The sequence below is a fragment of the Pithys albifrons genome, chromosome 14 (genome assembly GCF_047495875.1).
Source record: "Pithys albifrons albifrons isolate INPA30051 chromosome 14, PitAlb_v1, whole genome shotgun sequence".
Taxonomy (NCBI): domain Eukaryota; kingdom Metazoa; phylum Chordata; class Aves; order Passeriformes; family Thamnophilidae; genus Pithys; species Pithys albifrons.
In genome coordinates, this window is record NC_092471.1 from 12795881 (window position 1) to 12814536 (window position 18656).

The 18656-nt window shown below is 45.2% G+C and overlaps 1 protein-coding gene across 8 annotated transcripts in view; it reads left to right on the forward strand.

Annotated features, from left to right (window-relative positions):
- Positions 1–18376, forward strand: part of PAK3 (p21 (RAC1) activated kinase 3) — a 133045-nt gene extending 114669 nt beyond the window's left edge. For all 8 annotated transcript variants that reach the window (XM_071569094.1, XM_071569089.1, XM_071569096.1 and 5 more), the window contains 7 exons: positions 1338–1386; positions 3089–3201; positions 4041–4158; positions 4522–4621; positions 5045–5241; positions 7636–7773; positions 8642–18376. In XM_071569094.1, the coding sequence (XP_071425195.1) occupies positions 1338–1386; positions 3089–3201; positions 4041–4158; positions 4522–4621; positions 5045–5241; positions 7636–7773; positions 8642–8731 (805 nt within the window). In that variant the 3' untranslated portion in view covers positions 8732–18376. The remainder of the gene's footprint in view (positions 1–1337; positions 1387–3088; positions 3202–4040; positions 4159–4521; positions 4622–5044; positions 5242–7635; positions 7774–8641) is intronic.
- The last annotated feature ends 280 nt before the right edge of the window (positions 18377–18656 follow it).

The following is an 18656-nucleotide window of genomic DNA, read 5'->3' on the forward strand; positions in this document are numbered from 1 at the left end:
CCAGGAGGATCATCACAGTATTAGCAATTCTGAATAAATGTTGTTGACTTTTTATGAAAACAAATTGGATTAATCTTGTCGATTAGTCATAGAAAAATGCATTTTCTTTTATATTAAAAGAATACATAGCATGCCCAATGAGGGCATTGTTCCCAATGCAGACTTAAGGTCTCTGTTGAATTAACTGCTTCAGAAATATTTCAGCCTGCAGGTAAACAAACAAGCCTGGGGATCATGTGACAAGGAGCAAACTGATTTTGGCACTTTAAGTCAGTGAGACACTTGGTGGATGTGCATTCCTGCTACAGAGAATTCCCACTCTGGCTCTCCTTTGCCTGACTGCCCCTGCAGACATGGGCTTCTTAAATGATGGAAATGTAAAGCTGTGGTTTAGCTCAGAAGGAGGCCCTTCAGAAAGAAGGGTTTACAAGCCCCCAGTTGCTTGGAAGCCCAAAGGGATTTCTTCTGACTGGAGCCTTTCCAGTCCTTTACATCATTACAGGAGAAGAACATCTCTGAGTGAGAGGCAAAAGGCAAACCACACTGTCTAGTCTGCAGGTGAGCGTGCCATGTATTTCTGATGGCTCTACAACACCTGTGTGTATCACAGAAGCAAAGCATGAACACCATGAAGAGTCCTTCACGTGTCTGATGCACCTACCAGAAGCAGGTGCTGACTGTTCCTCACACACAGAGAAGCTGTCTAAGGATCCTCTGTTTTGAATCCTTCTCCATTTGTGTGTGAAACAGTAGGTGCATTAACCTCCTCTTGCTGTGACCTCGCAGAAAGACTGGGAGCTGTTTCCTTGCATGCTGGAGCAGGCTGTGTTCAGATCCTTTCCTCAAATGGCTGTCACGTGTTCAGGGTTCTCAGAATGAGTGTGGGGTATTACCCAGCTTTGCCAGATGGATTCAGACAAGAGGTGTGAGAAGGCCCAACTGCACTGTATGTTACATTTCATGGAAAAAACACACCCATAGACACACAAAGGAAAAAAAAGGAAGAAAAATACTAAATACAACAAGGCAAAATGGAAAATACTTAAATCTATTACATTCCAGTTTTTGTAGACACTTCCCCTTAGGTTTTGAGCTAAAATAGTTTAGCATGTGTGCTGGGGATTTACACTATCCCTTTTTATACATATTGGACTTCAGTTTTCTCTTGGACACCCTGCATGGGTGAGGGCTGGTGGCCTGCTCTGCTGTTGACTGAAGAGTCAGTGAATGCAGGTATTTTAGAAACACTCCAGGCAGCAGAGATCTCCTGTCTGGGTTGGCTTTTTCTCCCAGAGACTAAACCTTTTCTCAGTTCTTTGCTGCTGTTTTGTTTCTAGGGCTTCAGGAACTGTTTATACCGCAATTGACATCGCCACAGGACAGGAGGTAAGTGTCAAAAATCCCAGCAAATTTTGCAGTTGTTGAGTGCTTTTCCCTCTGGTCTGAGCTGTGGCTGGAGCTTAGGGTGGCCAGTAGATCTGTCCTGCAAAGACTGTTCCTCTGAAGCATGTGCTAGTGTCAGCTGGCAAAACGCATCATCTGCTGTCTTCTGCTCTTCAGTGAAAGCTTTTTAAGGACAGTATGTTTCTGTGCCTCAGTAACTGAACACTTACTGTGGCCATACACTTTGCAGCAACACAAACTGAGATGTTGATAAATGCGTGAAAAGGTGCCTGGGAATTCCTAGAGCCTCGATGCTCTGTCCTTGGCCAGATGGTTCACCCATAGCTTTTTAAGGCCAATTGTAAGAGAGTAATTTTTTCCTTACTCTTCAGAACAGGTCAGTGCTCTCTGCAACTGTTGTTGGTCCCACCTTGGTACCATGTTACATAATCCCTGGGTGATTTTTTTAATGGAGAGAAATCTGTTGAGAAATCCCAGCAAGCTTTTGTGCTGATAGAAAGTAGATAATTTTTATTGCCAGTGTAAATATATTGGTTTAGAAATTGCACCGTCTCTGTTCCCAGAGTGCACGAAGTTGTGCTTTCACAAGAGAATGCTGGTGTAGATACACAGTTTAGCTCTGTATATCTGCAGCGTAAAATCTGCCAGTGCGTGCGGGCACAGATATGTTAGCAACACGACTTGTCAAATCAAAAGATCTGTCGTAGTGAGAGGCCTTGGGAGAACCCTGAAGGTGGTCACAGATCCGCCTCTTGCAGTGAGGAATAAATAGCTTTGTTACTTTGCTCAATTTCAGAAAGACTTTGTCCATGTTAATGACCAGAAAGAAAGAGGGCAGCAGTGTCTTTCACAGAAGGACACGTTAGCTCAGTCTTAATTACTAAATCAATTAAGGCATCAACAAGCTGATGTCGACTGCCATCATTCAGCCCCAACTTATCTTAATCTCAGGGTTGGACAGTAATACTGTTTACCATTTTTTCCATTATATGTTTTATTTTCAAAGTATAATGCAGGTCCTAATTAAGGAGAGGGTCTTGTTTTGGACTCAGTTTTGTGTTTCTGCCATACTGCAGCTGGTAAGAATACAGTTGTGTTTCTGTCTGGTGTCAGTGACAGCCCATTACAGTCATGTTAGTAACAAACAGATGAGGTGGTGTCTTGGAGAATCCCACTGCTCTTTGGAACTTCAGCATCAGATTCCTGAATTCTCGTTTCTGGCTGTCATCAAAGACTCGGATATGAATCTCACCAGTAGTTTCTTATCCACCTGCCGTGCTGCACTTGCAAATTGTGCTTAGATTGGGATTTCCAAGGGGTCTGAAAGCCCTAAGCCCTCCTTATAACCCTGGGCACATCCATAAAATACCACCATGTGGATAATTCCTATTTAAACCCTGACCATCACTGCAAATGTAAAGTGTGTTAAGGAATGGTCTTCAGAGGAGCAAAATCAAAATTCAGAAAGTTAGGAAGTGCTGGGAGTGTATTTTTGTTGTGGAAACTTAGTGATCTTTTTAGGACAGCATTTTATCCATAATGTATGTCTATGTTCGCCTTGTTATGCAATCAAGAATAGCAGAAGTTGCTGTTATAATCAAAAATCATATAATTGCTCACTCCTTGTTTATTCTGATCTTGTGCAACAGACTGCTCAGGTTACTGGTTTTCAATGTCATTTTAGGTGGCCATAAAGCAAATGAATCTCCAACAGCAGCCTAAAAAGGAGCTAATTATCAATGAAATCCTGGTCATGAGGGAAAATAAGAATCCCAATATTGTTAACTATTTAGACAGGTAAGTAGTTCTGCTATTACCACGTGAATGTTTGTTTACACACTGCAAGCCAAAGGTTAAAAAACCCCTTTAGCCACTGGCAGAACATGGAGCTCTTTATTATTTCTCTGCTCATCTCCAGTGGATGGGAGGAGATTGCATTGGCTCTGCATTAATCTCTCTGGCATACGTAGTTTGAAGCCTTATTTTCAAAAACCTGGATCAGCCATATCTTACTAAAGCAACAGCCTGTCAGTTCGCTGCCTCCATGTTGTTTTGTTGGTTTGGGGCTTGGTTTTTTTCTATGTTTTATGTAGAAATATTTCCCTTGGGCTCTTCCCAGCTATTTTCCATTGCTGTGGATGCCAGGAAGACTAGTTCTTGTTTCCAGAAACACCTAATTTGCCAGTTTTTAAATTCTCTTTCCTGTTTCTGAATGTATTTTTTGCAAGTTTTCCAAACATTTGACCAACTTCTGTCCTCAGTGGTACACACCCTCCTCTCATGGATAACTCTGCATGTTTTGTTGCCTTGCTCCTGGATTTAATGGTGGAATTTATGAGTTAAGATGGTGAACCAGCTGGTGACAAATGTCCTGATTCCACATTTATCTTTGCCGTTACTGAGCTGCATTTTTCACGTGCTTGTCACCTAAGACATCTCCTTTTTCATGGATGTGCCTTTCTCATTTAGACTGCACAGATTCCTAGTACTGTAGAGCCTAGAAGGAATATCCTTTATTCATTTTATTCTGTCTGCTTTTACAAGTGACTTGGAAACAAAAATCAGTTGTAGAGTTATGATTATTAGGTAATTTATCTATGCACATTCACCTCCACATCACTGTTCTCTCCTTTCAGCTACCTTGTGGGTGATGAGCTGTGGGTAGTGATGGAATACTTGGCTGGCGGCTCTTTGACTGACGTTGTCACTGAGACGTGTATGGATGAAGGACAGATAGCTGCTGTCTGTCGGGAGGTGAGGGGTCCCCCTTGTGCTTGGGTTTGCATGCACAGGATGTTTGTTACTTCTGTTTATGTGTTGCTGTTATTATACAGAGGAGGAAGAGCACATGCACTGCAGCAGTGCCATTCTGTCTGTGTTTGCGGGGGACAATCTGTAGCAACAATTGATGTCTCTCTTTCAAAAGGTGGTTTACCTTCACTCAGAAAGATACAACTCTAATGGTGTTGAAGCAGCAAGCTCTTCCTCTTGACAGCACTGTGTTCTGCCATTACTCACTATTCCCCTAGAAAGGAAATCTCTTAGAACCATTTGCTTTCTTGTGTGATGAAATCACATCCTGAGTTTTTACCCTTACAGTTCTTTTTTCTCTGTCAGTGCCTACAAGCTCTGGATTTCCTTCATTCCAACCAAGTGATCCACAGAGACATCAAAAGTGACAATATTCTTCTTGGGATGGACGGATCTGTCAAATTGAGTAGGTATTCTTGGTCAAGTGCAGCATTCCCAGGATGTGGTGTGGGGCTGCCTTGGAGTGACTGCCAGTTTCCCAGAAGTGGAGCTGTGGGAGTGCACAGAGCCCTGCTGCAAGCTGAGAGCACAGCTGCAATGGGCAGAGAGGTCTGGAGAGGAACAGGGTGTCAGGAGTGGCTTTGGTTTGTGTGTATCCCTTCCAGAGGGGAGTGAGTTACAATCTAAAGCCTCAAGTGAATGATTAAAAGCCACTGCATGAAACTTGAGGGTTTCTTCAAGTGGCCAATTCTGTATTTCCTTGGCTACAGCCCTCAGGAAACAGAGCATGGCTAGATTCAACACTGCATTCTCAGACCTAGAGTGGGGAATTCTTTTGCTTGGTTTCATAATTTAAGCTGGCCTTAACAGTATTTGTTTTTCTCCTCAGCTGATTTTGGCTTCTGTGCTCAGATCACCCCTGAGCAGAGTAAACGGAGCACAATGGTGGGAACTCCTTACTGGATGGCACCAGAAGTTGTAACAAGAAAAGCATATGGCCCCAAGGTGGACATCTGGTCACTTGGGATCATGGCAATAGAAATGGTGGAAGGAGAACCTCCTTACCTTAATGAAAATCCTCTCAGGGTAAGGTGAAATACTGTCAGATACCACCGTCTTTCTAATCTGTGCCATACTTCATCTTCCATGAGATAAAATCCCACTCAGATCAGTTTGAACTAGTTCTATGAAGGCCCACTTCTGAAAATGTTCCAGGAGCGCATCAGCATCTGCTGTAGCTTTGCTCCCATCGCTGGGAGAACCTCAAGAGAAGTGACATATGCCAGTGCAGAAACTTCCTATTTTGGCTTTCAGTGATGCTTGAAATGTGTTATGCACTTTTTGCACTCTCTTTGAGCTGTATCTCTGAATGACAACATTTTTTCAGTGGCAAGTTTCTCCAGTTGGGGAATTGTTATGAAAACCATTGGGCTGTAGTGGCAGGCACAGAACTCTTTTCAGTCTCAGACCAGTGTTTATTGCTTACCTGAGCCTTCCAGGAAGGGTCACTGGTTCTAGTAATGCCATAAATATTTATTTATTATCAAATACATTATGAAAAGTATAGTTTAGCACATATACTTGTAGTAAAGAAGTGTATTTTGAAGTTTTCAGTTTTATCCTAATTTCTGAAAATGAAATGACTAGTTCTTACACCAAGTCAGTGTGTAGTAGTGGAGGAATCTATACCAGGATAAATCCTCATGACTGACAGCTGAAACAAAATGCTGCATGGGTAATTCCTAACACAATGCTGAGATTTAGGAAGAAATTAATTTTTACTTATGTGTATACATACATAATTTTTGTTAAGTCTAGAATTAAAACAGAGTGTGACTTTTAGCTTTGTCCTAGCTGTTAGTCCGCACTTGCTGGTCTGTGGCACCCAGACTGTGTACTACAGACTGACAGAAGAAACCACAGAATGGTCAGGATGTACCCTCAGCCATGCTGCTTAAGAAAAGAATACATGAATTATACAAATTTCAGTCTTCCACTCTTTTTGAAAAAGGTTCCTGAGTTTTCTTGGAAGACCTCCTTTGGTTTGGTAGGTGCCCTGAGTTTTTGGTTCCAGGGTACACATGTGGGGTGTTGTGCACTGTGTCACCTCATTAGGGTGCGTAAGAAAGAAACAGGTTTGAATTCAGAGTGATGTTGAATAAGCAGAGTGCACCACAGCTGGCAGGGTGGCAGTGGGCCTGTGTCACTGCAGCCCTGATGTACCAGCAGAGACTTCTACACATCACTAGTTTTGCTTCTGTTTTCTGTGAAGACAGGACCCTTTATTTCACTTGCAAAGAATGCAGTTACCTTGTTTAAGGCAGCAAAAACAGGTGAAGAGAATTAGTGTTACTGATCTGGATGCTGAAAATTTCCTGGTTCCTTAACATAAAATATTGATTAGAGCTACTCAAGAAGCCTCAGGTCAACTGTTAGAAAGATAACTTGGTTTCCTATTTCCTACCAAATGCACAGTCAGGTATTCCTGAAACTTGCATAAGAAGTCTCAGCTGCCTCCAAACAGGAGAGCTTATGAGCAAGACAGGTTTTTATGGCAGAGTTTTTTAGCTGATGGCACACAATAGTTGTTGGATTTCTTGAAATAGGTAGTGAACATATTTCTTTCATAACCTAAGCCACTTTCTCCATGTCATCAAGCCTGAGCTTTCAGTGACCCAACTACCCAAACCTGCTTCCTGCCTTGCAGTTTCTGAGATGGGACATCATTAATGCATTTACCTGAGTAAATGGATTTTGATACTTGAGTACCAAAATCAGCAGAGGGTTACCATAGGCTTGGCATTACTCCTTTTTCTGAAGAGACTATTAAAAGTTTTTCTTGTACCACATAGGTGGAGCTGATCTGGAATTTAGAGACTGCTGAAAGACACAGTTGTGTGTGGCTCCTGTCTACCCAATTACACCTTTTCATCATAATATATTTGTGCATGCAATTTAATGTGTCTGTGTTGACCATGAGGCTCTAAATGTTTCTGCTTCTTTATCCAAGCAATAAGTAGATGGATTTCTTTTCATCCAGTAGCCATTTTTTTATCAAGAAGAGAGCAAAAAACTGCATGACTTTTTGTTTTATGGAAGCCATACTTTAGGGACCAGTCAGCACTGCAGAAATGCATTTTATGTGATAATCCCTTGAAATAATATATTTAGACCACACTGATGCTTTAAAAGCAGTTTGTAAAGCTGGTGTCAATACTTGGAGAAGCAAAATGTGCTTTTGCTGATGTAGTTCCTACTAACTAGGTCAGCCAATGAAGTCAGCTGTCAAGGGAAGATCATTTTGATGTTGGAATAGCTGTGACTGCGTAAGGAGTTTTCTTTTTGCTGGTATAGAAAAATCATCTCCAGCCCTCTGCCAGGGAAGAAACTGCCACTGGAGACTGGGAGCTTAAAAATTTGTGTCTTTCTGAGTAGCTGTGGGTATGAATTGACACAGCCTCCTGTTTCCTTTTTCCCTAGGCACTGTATCTGATAGCCACAAATGGGACACCAGAGTTGCAGAACCCTGAGCGACTGTCTGCTGTGTTTCGAGACTTTCTGAACTGCTGCCTGGAGATGGATGTGGACAGGCGAGGGTCTGCCAAGGAACTTCTGCAGGTGAGGTGGGAAGTGACTGCAGGGGAAACAGCTGCCCGAGGTATCAGATTTCCTGTCAGATAAACTCAAAGGCATCTGGTGGCATCTCTCAGTTCTTGTGCTTTTCAAATGAAAAATAAGTAGAATCCTAGAATGGTTTGAGCAGGGATTCTTAAACTAGACCAGATTCCTCAGAGCCCCATCCAACCTGATCTCAAATGTTTGCAGAGATGAGGCACCTCCATCATCTTTGGGCAACCTATGCCAGTGTTTCATCACTCTCCTCATAAAGAAATTCTTAATTAGATCAAATCTAAATAGACCCTCTTTGAGTTGAAAACCATTCCCCCTTGCCCTGTTGCAACAGGCCCTGCTAAAAAATGTGTCCCCAACTTTCTTACAAGTCCCCATGAAGTACTGAAGAGTTTCAAGGTGAGTCTTCTCAAGGCTTGGTCTTCTCCAGGCTGAACAACCCCAACTCCCTCAGCCTTTCCTCATACAAGGGGTATCCCATTTCCTGGTCATTTCTGTGGACCTGTGTGTACTTTGGGAGTACACTGAGTTTTCACTGGTGGCAAAAGAACTGCAGTACAGTGAAAGCAGGCACAGAGGCCTGAAATGGTGTTAGTGGAGGAGGAACCCAATGAAACCAGGAAGCTCTAAAAAGGCAAAAGTCCCAGCAAGCTGAAGACACCTGGATAAATGGATTAATAGGACTATGGGCCATGTTTGCCAGTGATACCGAGATCCAAGGAAGGCGGAGGAGCAGACAGTCCCCTCAGTCCTATTTCTGTGTATTTCTGGTAACCAGAGGAATCCTGCTTGAGCCTGTGAGAATCTGAATTTGGAAAGTAATGGTTCCTTTCTCTTTTTTTCTCCCTTTGGGCAGCATCCATTTTTAAAATTAGCCAAGCCCCTCTCCAGCCTCACTCCACTGATCATTGCAGCGAAGGAAGCGATTAAGAACAGCAGCCGCTAGCGCTCCAGGTCGGCTTTCTGCCCTGCCAGCCCAGAGCAGGACTGAGAACACAAACTCTGTAAAACCTCAACTCTCGTGCTGCGGGACAGATGGATGGATGAACAAACCAACGGTCACAGTCATGGTGGTAGGACCACCCCAGTTCCTCAAGGAGTAAAAAATTATCATTTGTCTTCTTCCTGCTTTCTGGCTCCTTAATTTATTTTTAAGATGAAATGGGGCTAAGGACAGAGAGGTAATGACAGAAAATGCTTTGCTGCCTCAATCATTTCCAAGGTAAAGCAAATTCAGTTGGAAGATTCCCTTCCTTCTCACCCTGTGAATAAGCTGTACATTCACTTTTAAATTGTCAGTTCTTTCTTAATGATGTAAAGTCCTGTTTATGGGGGTTTTGGTATGGTTTGGAATTGGAGGAGGGCAATTCTTCATTCATCAACTCCAGACTGCACTGCCTTTTGAATACAGCCCGCTCACCAGTTTTTTGCCCAGTCACGGTACTTCTAGATGAGGAAGAAAGTGCAGTTGCATTTCCAACCAAAAAAAAGGAATGAAGAGTGGGGCAGACAAAACATCCTGTGGAGATACAGGTGTTCAACTGGGACTATGTGGTATTTTGGTTCTTGCCAGCTGGATTTGTATCACTAACTGAAATCTCTTTGCCTGGATGAGAGTCTTACTCAACTGAAAAAGTAGAAAGATCAGTTGGTGTGCTCGGAAAGGGCTCATCTGATGCAAAGCTGTCAAAGCAATGTGAGGTGGCAGCGGGCCCAGCCTTGCCCAGTGCTGAGCTCCAGCAGAGCCCTGGCAGAGCACACGGCAGCCTCAGCATCCACAGAGCCAGGCTGGAAGAAGGCATTGTAGTGGCAAGTAGCAGCAGCCCAGCCCTGGGTGCTTGCCTCTTCCTGGGACTGGACTAATCACCCTGTCTCAGAGTCAAACTGGGTGCAGGCTACTCCCAAGGTGAATTGTGGCTGTGCTGTGAAATGCACAGCCTGGTGGGATTTGCCATCTTGAGTCTCTGCAGGAGTAGAGAAGGGCAAAACGGCAGAGCGGTGGTGTCTCTTCTGAGGTTGCCTCTTCTACGGATTGTCTTGTAGCTCCTGGGAAAGGTTGGGAGTGTCTGTGCCCCTCTGGGCAGGGGGACAGGGAGCCGAGCTGCTCCACAGGCTCACACACAGGTGAGCATCCTTTAGGCACAGGAGTTCTGCCGTGGAACTGAGACCGCCCCGAGGGACAACTTGCGCAGTCGGATCTGCAGGAGCCGGCGCAGCTGCAGCTCGGGAGGAGAGCGCCTTACAGCCTGCAGTTGTGTCCCGAGCGAGAGCACACCTGTGACACGCAGAGCGGATTGCAGAAGCATTGAGAGGCACCAAGCCAGCCTTGTTTCCGCTGCCCAGCGTGTGGCAGGCACTGCACAAAGCAGCTCCGTGTTGCTGGGAGGAGGGAACCAGGGATGTGCCTGAGGATTGGGCTTGACTAGTCAGTGGATTTGGAAGGGAGCAGAGTAGTTTCAGTATGCAATTTGTGTTTTATCCATTTCTGAAAGAAAGGCGCAATGTGGCTTCACTCAGCAAAAGCATTTGCACGGTATATTTGTTGCTGTGTTTTAGGAGCGCAACTCATGCAAGACCTTTAGAACAGCAACTGAAGCAACATGCACCCAGTGAGCAAAAAAAACCCCACAGTAAAACAGCTTTCTGCTATAAATGTTTGTGTTTTGGCTTGGTCCTGCAGAAGGCTCTGTAGCCTATAAGGTACTTACCACCTTCATGTCTTGCCAGCAGGAACAACGAAGGAGGCTTGGGCTGTTCTTGAATCAGGCCATGAGCTTGTTTGACGTCGGCTTCCTGTTCAGTTACATCCTTTGTGTGGCAAGTGTCCTTACTGCTGCAGACTGACCCCCCCTCGCTCACACTGTCCATCCCAGTGTCTGGCTGAGGCAACAGATGGAGACAGTGCTCCTTTGAGTTACCACAGCTAAGCAGGAGTTAACTTTTCCTGATTTCCTGGGGAGCACAACAGGTCCAGTTTTTCAAATGGCCAGATAACATGCAGAGATGAGCAGCTCCAGTTTCCTGAACTGGGGTACCTCAGGAGGAGCCAAGGGGGCCTCCAGGAGTCCACAGCTGGTGTAACAGTGGCTGACAGGACCTGGGTGGGCTGGGAGCAATGTCTACCAAGCTTCCCCCTCCTCAAAGACACCCCTGGGGAGTGGGAGCAGCCAGGGAGGGCAGACAGACCATGGCACAGCAGGTGGTGCAGAAGAGTGAGCAGGAAGGGCCTGGAAGTCCTGCCAGCTTGACCAGGGAGCAATGGTGTCCACCCAGCAGAAAGCCACGTCCTCTCTGAGCTCTGCACCCACCAGAACTGGCACAGCTGCCCAGATGTAGCACCAGTGGGATCCTGCTGCCATCCAGGTGTCAGCTGCAGTCTGTGCCCTGCTCTGAGGCCAGTCCCAATGACAGCAGCAGGAACACAGCTGTGGGAGGTGAACAGGGAGAGCAGTGTCTGTGAGCCTTCTTTGCCACAGTAAGACCAGTTTCTCCAGACACCCAGCTCTCTGAGCTGGAAGACAGAAGTGGGGAGCAGAATGCAGCCCCCATAATCTAAGGGGAAATGATCAGTGACCTGCTGCACCACTTGGACACTCAGCAAGTCTCTGGGGCTGGGTGGGATCCACCCAAGGGTACTGAGGGAGAGCGGAAGAGCTCACTGAGCCACTTTCCATCATTTACCAGCAGTCCTGGCTGAGGGGGCGGTCCCAAGGGGCTGGAGGTCAGGAAATGTGGCACCAGTCTAGAGGCCAGAAGGAGGATCCAGGGAACTACAGGTCTGTCAGCCTGGCCTTGGTGCTGGGAAAGGACATGGAGCAGATCATCCTGAGTGCAATCACATGGCATGTACAGGACAGCCAGGGGATTGGGTCCAGCCAGTGTGGGCTTGTGGAAGAAGGGTCCTGCCTGACCAGCCTGATTTCCTTTGATGTAAGCATGACCCACCTAAATGGGTGAGGGAAAGACTGGATGGGTCTACATGGACTTCAGTAAAGCCTTTAACACCATTTCCCTCTGCATTCTCCTGGAGAAACTGGCTGGTTATGGCTTGGATGGGTGCACTGTTCCTGGGTAAAATACTGTCTGGATGGCTGCGCCCAGAGAGTTGTGGGGAAATGGAATTACATCCAGCTGAGGCTGGTCACCAGTGCTGTTCCCCAGGGCTCAGTACTGGGGCCAGTCCTGTTTAGGATCTTTATTGTTGATCTGGATGAGGGGATCAAGGGGTTAAGGGCACCCTCAGTTTGCAAATGACACCACTGTGTGGGAGTTTTGATCTGCTGAAAGGTGGGAAGGCTCTGCAGAGGGATCTAGACAGGCTGGATCAATGGGCTGAGGCCAGTTGGATGAGGTTCAACAAGGCCAAGTGCCAGGTCCTGCCCTTTGGTCACAACAACCTTTGCAGCTCCAGGCTGGGGCAGAGTGGCTGGAAAGATGCCTGGCAGTGCTTGTCAGTAGTGGCTGAACATGAGCCAGCAGTGTACAACTACCTGAAAGGAGGGTGGAGCTGTGGAGAAATCAGTCTTCTCCCAAATAACAAGTGATGGCATGAGAGGAAATGGCCACAAGTTACACCAGGGGAGGTTTAGATTGGATATAGGAAAAATTTCCTCACTGAAATGGTGGTCAAGCATAGGAACAGACTGCCCAAGGCAGTGGTTGAGTCACCATCCCTAAAGGTATTTAAAAGACATGTAGATGTGGCACTTGGGAACATGGTTTATTGGGGGCTTGACAGTGCTGGGTTAATGGTTGGACTCAATGAGCTCAGAGATACTTTCCAACCTGAATGATTCTGTTCTATTCAAAAGACTTTGTTTCTTTCTTGTGAGGTCCCATTTTTCTCTGTCAGCTCAAGCTCTGTGTCTGTGGGAGAGACTTCCTTATGAAAGACTAATTTGGGCTGGAGATGGGCTGCCCTCAACATGTAAACCATTCATCAGAATGAAACATGTTTTTATTCCTGTAAGAAGTGAAGAAATGAGTGACAGTTTCTGTTTCAGGTATAGCTTTTATTTTGTCCTAACCACAAAGGAACAGACAGCTGTCCTTTAAAAGGAAAGCACTTTGTAATGGCATGTTTACTGGACATGGAGTCTAAATACTTCTGTTGACAAACTACACTATTTCACTGGGGGGCGATTTCCTATTTATTTTCTTTACCTATAAGTATTTCAGCATCTCTACTTCAAAAAAAACCCCAACCAACCACCAGAACTTCCCAGAAGATAACAGATTTTAAAAATAGGAAAATCAAATCGTAGGGGTTTTTTCCTAAGCAGTGTATGCCCCAGCATACAGAATATTGTTGGCACTGACTTTTTAAAGACAACCGCTGTCCTAAGAGGCCTTAACTTTTTATTTAATGAAATATTATATTTATTTTTCTTTGCATCAGCAAAGCTAGAGATTTTTCTTCTGAATCCAATTCTTGGGAGGCGAGAAGATTCAGCAGAAATAATCTCTGCCAGTGGCTTTTTTCAGCATAGACTGTACTTGCCCAGCTGTGTGACATGCAGGGAAATGCACCTCCAGTATCCCTGTGGCTCTGCGCTTGAGACAGTCTCTGGTGCTAAATTCTCACTAGATACTGAAAGGTTGCAGCTGTGTTTATATTCTCCCAGCTTGGATAGGAAATGTGGAAGAGACAAATATATTTTAAAAACCCAAAAACACAAGACCATAAAATGAAGTCCTACAGGGGTAAAATCTTGTACATTATTCACAGGCTCACAGAGTATATTAGGATTGACAATAGCATGACCTTGCAGAAAGGAAAAAGACAAATCTTGTAAAATCTCTGGAACCATCTCGAGTTTTCTGACTGCTGTTCTCAGATTAAGCAATTAGTTACATATTTTTTTTCAGTATTAAAAGTAGGCTGTTTCTGTTCCAAAATGGAAACTAAAGAAGTTTCAGACACTTTCATTCCAAGGTTTTAAAGGGTTGGTTAATTGTCTTCATTTTTAAATTAAACCATAAAATACTCTATCCAAGAGCTTGACTATGATTCCTATCCCTGCAATGAAGATGTGTGAAAATGAGATGATAGTGTGCTGTGGTTTCAAGGTGTTTGGGGACAGAAGCATGATAGCAGTGAAGTCAGGGAAGTTTAAGAAGCACAGAAAAGTTTATTTATTTAAGAAAAAGAAAAAAAAGATAACCATACCTATGTAAAATTCCATACAGCTCCTGCATGCACTCCTGGGAACCTGCACGGGGGTGGATCTTACAGTGCTCTCAGGGTTGGATCCCAAACTTAGGCCTGGTTGCATTCTCACTTCTTGTGTCCAGTGCTTTTGTAAATATGTGTGTGTTTGTTCTTCATCTTTGGCTACTGGTTGGCCATTCCACTACACACAAATGAACTCAAGGGTTTGTGCTGAGTTTCTTCAAGGCCAGTGGCTGCACTTTGGCAGGTCGTTTGGTCAGTCTTTCCCCATGTCCTGCAAACAAAAATGAAGCACATTCCAGTCACCACGAGAAGGGAGTAAGTACATTCTCCTGTCCTCTAGTTGTAGGAAGTGTCACTGTACTTTATTGTCCATGTGGCAGTTATTTCTAATATATAGTCTTTGGTGTGGCTACTGAATATTCCTCACACTGAGCATGTAAATACTTGTATTTCTTAGTCCAGTCCTCAGCAAATCCAGTGACCAAAGGGCCAGAGAGAGCCCTGTAACATCTACCATTAAAGACAGGAGCCAGTGTTTCTTAGCTTGACATCCAGGGCACGCACACCAGTGCCAGCTTTGCCTTGCTGTCAGTGATCTACACACCTTCCTGATGGACTGTTCATTCATGCCCAGATGTGCAGCAACTTTAATGATGGGTGATGGTGCAAGCTGATAAAGACCTATAATCAGATATAATAACACCTGTAATAATTCATCTTCTTTTTCCCCTCTTATCTTCTCTGACCAGGTAAATGTCTTAATTTTAACCCCAGTTTTCAGGAAGCAGACAAAGGACAGTCTTTGTCTTTCAGCAGAAACCATCTAAGGTTTCTTTGAGTGTGATGTGCAATTCAGGGATCTTTAAAACTTCTCTTTGTTTGTATCTGTCTTTGAGCCTACAGGGTAGTTTATTTTTCTGGCTGAACCTTGCAGAATCTTGCAGTCTCTCTTTGGGTGCAGTTCAGAGCCGACTGCCAATCCCAGGCGTGCATTGTGCCTACGAACCATCACTGGCCTGAACCTGCCAATAGTTGCACATACCTTTGGTGACAAGAGCCACCTGAAAAGAAAAAATGGTCTTCTAGGAAAGAGAAGGAGGAATGTCCACTTGCTTTTCATGGGTGCCCTTTGGGCTGCCCCGTGTATGAGCCTGCAGACTTTGTTCTTGATACTTAGCAATTCCCTAAGGCAAGCACTTTGGTTCTATCAGAATCTGACCCTGAGTGAGGAAACTGCAGGCAATATTATTAGTTAAAGCTGGTAATACTGAAAACTGCTAAATGATTTGATAGCCTGTGAGCACAGTGGCTTTGCCCTGCAGAGTTTTCCAGCAGGTCACCCATCAGTTTCAGCACCTGTTTGTCAGGTGCCTTTGCTCTCTGGTGGCACCGCATTCACAGCTGCTTGGAGATCACACTGTGTTTCTGTTAGCAACATCTGCCTTGGCCAGCTCTGTACAAAGCCAAAAGAACTGTGTTTGGGCACAATGGCCTGAGTTGGCAGCTGTGAACACAGATCAGGACACCTGTCAGGCACATGCGGACACACCTTCGAATCACAAATCTGATGTTACAGGTTTATGCCAGCCACTGTAAAAGGTTCCAACCCTGGTATCCTGCTGATCAGTGCAAGGTTTGAGTGAAGGTTTCCAGTTCCTCTGTTATTATTCATGCCTCTCAATTACACCTGTACCACCTCATCCCTAAGTCCAATCACTTAATTCTGGTTGGTGGTCACTTGATTTCTTACGGGTTTTCACTGTCATGGGCTGGCTGCCTTCAGACATTGCTTCATTCTCTTGGAACTGTCGCCTTGGTCCTTTATCTTCATTCCGCTCATATCTGGAGGAAAAGGAGCTGGGGAGGGAGGGCGGTACTGATTGACAGCAGCTGAACTTGGGCCATCAGTGTGCCCAGGTGGCCAGAAAGGCCAGTGGCACCTGGCCTGTACCTGCAGTAGTGTGGCCAGCAGGACAGGGCAGTGACCATCCCCTGTGCTGGGCACTGGGGAGGCCACACCTCAAGTCCTGTGGTCAGTTTTGACCCCTCACAAGAAGAAGGACATTGAGGTGCTGGAGTGTGTTCAGAGAAGGGCAACAGAGCTGGGGAGGGGCCTGGAGCACAAGTGTGATGAGCAGCTGAGGGAGCTGGGGGTGTTTAGCCTGGAGAAAAGGAGGCTCCGGGGGAGACCTCATTGCTCCCTACAACTGCGTGAAAGGAGCTTGTAGCCAGTTGAGGGTCTGTCTCTTAATTGGAGAGGAAATGGCCTCAAGTTGTGCCAGGCAAGGTTTAGATTGGATGTTAGGAAAAGTTCCTTCACCAAAAGGGTCATCTAGCATTGCACAGGCTGCTCAGGGCAGTGGTTGAGTCACCACCCCTAGAAGTATTTAAAAGACATGTGGATGTGGCACCTGGGGACATGGTTTATTGGGGTCTTGGCAGTGCTGGGTTAATGGTTGGACTCAAGATGTTCAGAGGTCTTTTCCAACCTAAAGGATGATATGATTCCATGATTCTATCTGCTGGATTCAGCTAGGTCCATGTTAGCAGCGTTAGTTTGATTTAAAAATCTCCTCTCAGTCAGCTCTTGTGACCTCAGTCTTCAGCTCCTTTAGCTTCTAGTGCTGGGCTGCTAATGCAAAGTGAGACAACTCTGAGGGAAGAATACAGTTAATCCAGTTTCTTCTAGAACACTGAGAAGGCAAGTGTGTGAAAACATGAGTACTGTTTGCGTGTCATCCCCTCTCAGCCTTTCACGCCTTTCAGGGGTTTGAAACAAGAAAGTTTTCCTAAAGAAAGAACTGAAGCAGCGTGTTACCTGTCCCAGGCCTTGCTCTTTCCAGTCTCTGTGCTTGATTGGTTTTGTCCCTGTTTCTCTTCCTTCTGTTCTCCCCTGTGCTCAGGAGCTGCTACCCAGGACTGTGTAACTGGCACAGATAAAGCTGAGACCCTCATTTCTCTGCCCTTTGAGCTACCTGTTCACAGCAGCCTTTTCAATCTGGAAGCTCAATCTTGAGAGGGAGTCACCACCTTTCTTTGGGGTACGCTCCAGGAGCCCAGGACCTGCCATCTCAAGTTCATGCTGGCACTGAGGGCTGCCAGGTGCCTCAGGCTGGTGTGATGGAATTGCAGACATGAAGGAATAGTGGCAAGTGATTGTTTTGAAAGTCAGGTCAGTTTGCTGCTGCGTGCTGTGTGTATGTTTTGTCCAGCTCTGCCCTAGACTTAGTGATCAGATGCAGGCACTACTGTGGCTCCCTCTGCAGTAAGCAAGAATTTCATTGTTGGTTTCAGTGACAGCAGAACCGGTCACTTGAGAAGCAGGTGCTGGCAGTGCCCTCAGTCCCAGGGCCAGAGGGGTTCCTTGGCTGCGTGGGTGGGAGGGAGCTGCCCCTTGTTCTTATTCTTCATCATGCAAAGCTGTGCTGGTCAGATGTGGATCAACACAACCAGCAGGGAGCCTGCAAGTCTCTTCCATCTGTGTCTGCTGAGATTTTTGACCTTTGAGCTTAAGGTGTACAAAAGCAACTGCTCTTGGTCCCTGCGTGTATCTCTGTGTTAAGCAATGCTGCTAAATCAGTCTGTAGCACCACAACAGGGGAAAAGCCTCAGCTCTTCAGGTGCGAGTAGCTACCGGTATCTGCCTTAGAAGGTAAGCCAGCAGAAGGGGAGCTTCTCCAGATGGGAACTAGTAGCAAAGGACTGCACAGACCGTAGCACCTCCTCCTTGGGCAGAGCCCAAACTCAGTGGAGGAATAACGGAGTTATTCTGGTGCACTGGTGCCTCGGCACTGCAGGTGCTGTGCCTGCAGACAGATGGTTCGAGCAGATCTGCAAAAGAATTCTGCAGCTCTTGCCTGGATCATGATGTCACCAGTGCTAAACTCCAGTTCAGTCCAAAGCAACCAGTTTACACCTACACTGGTGTCTGCTAGATTTTTTTCTTCAAGGTATCCAGACAAAAGTAAACAGAGGAGGAGCCTACATTTTCATTGTCTATCAGAAATGTATCTCATTTTGCTGTACATTCCTTTTTTAGGACGTGTTATCTGTTAAAAAAAAAGAAAAAGAAAAAATGAAAAGAAAAAACAGAAAAAAGAAAAAGATGAAAGATAAAAACAAAAAAAAACGTGTAGTGAAAAATCTTCTGTAACTTTGGATTAAGAGGTAACTGATCTTTTTAAAAAGAGAACTAAGTTATTTACTTTGTAAATGTGCTGATGGCATGGATCCATCTTACTGACCTCAGCATCCTTTTTTTAAAGATTTTGGGTTTTGTTTCCAATATTAAGTTATTTTAAATTGTGGTTGAAGCAATAGGAAATTGAAATATGGATTGTGCATGACTGTGTCTTGAGTGTAAAAATATTGCAGTTTGAAACTTGGACCTAAAGTATTGCAAATAAAAGTTATAAATACCAATGGATTGGGTGACAGCAGCTTTTCCTGTATGATCTGAAGCATCAGAAAGACTTCATCAGTGTGGCTGTGGGTGCTTGTAGCTTTGTCCTGTGCGACTGTATGATGTGAAAGAGGACTTACTCTGCCACCAGCCCTTTCCACCCTCTGCCAGTGGAGCTCCTTGGACCTTGTGCCCCCAAAAGCGGACAGATGGTGTTTCTGCTGTTCCCTGGTTTGCACAAATCAGAGAGCTGTGATTTTTCCACTTCTGTGTCTCCATTGTTCCATATTCGTG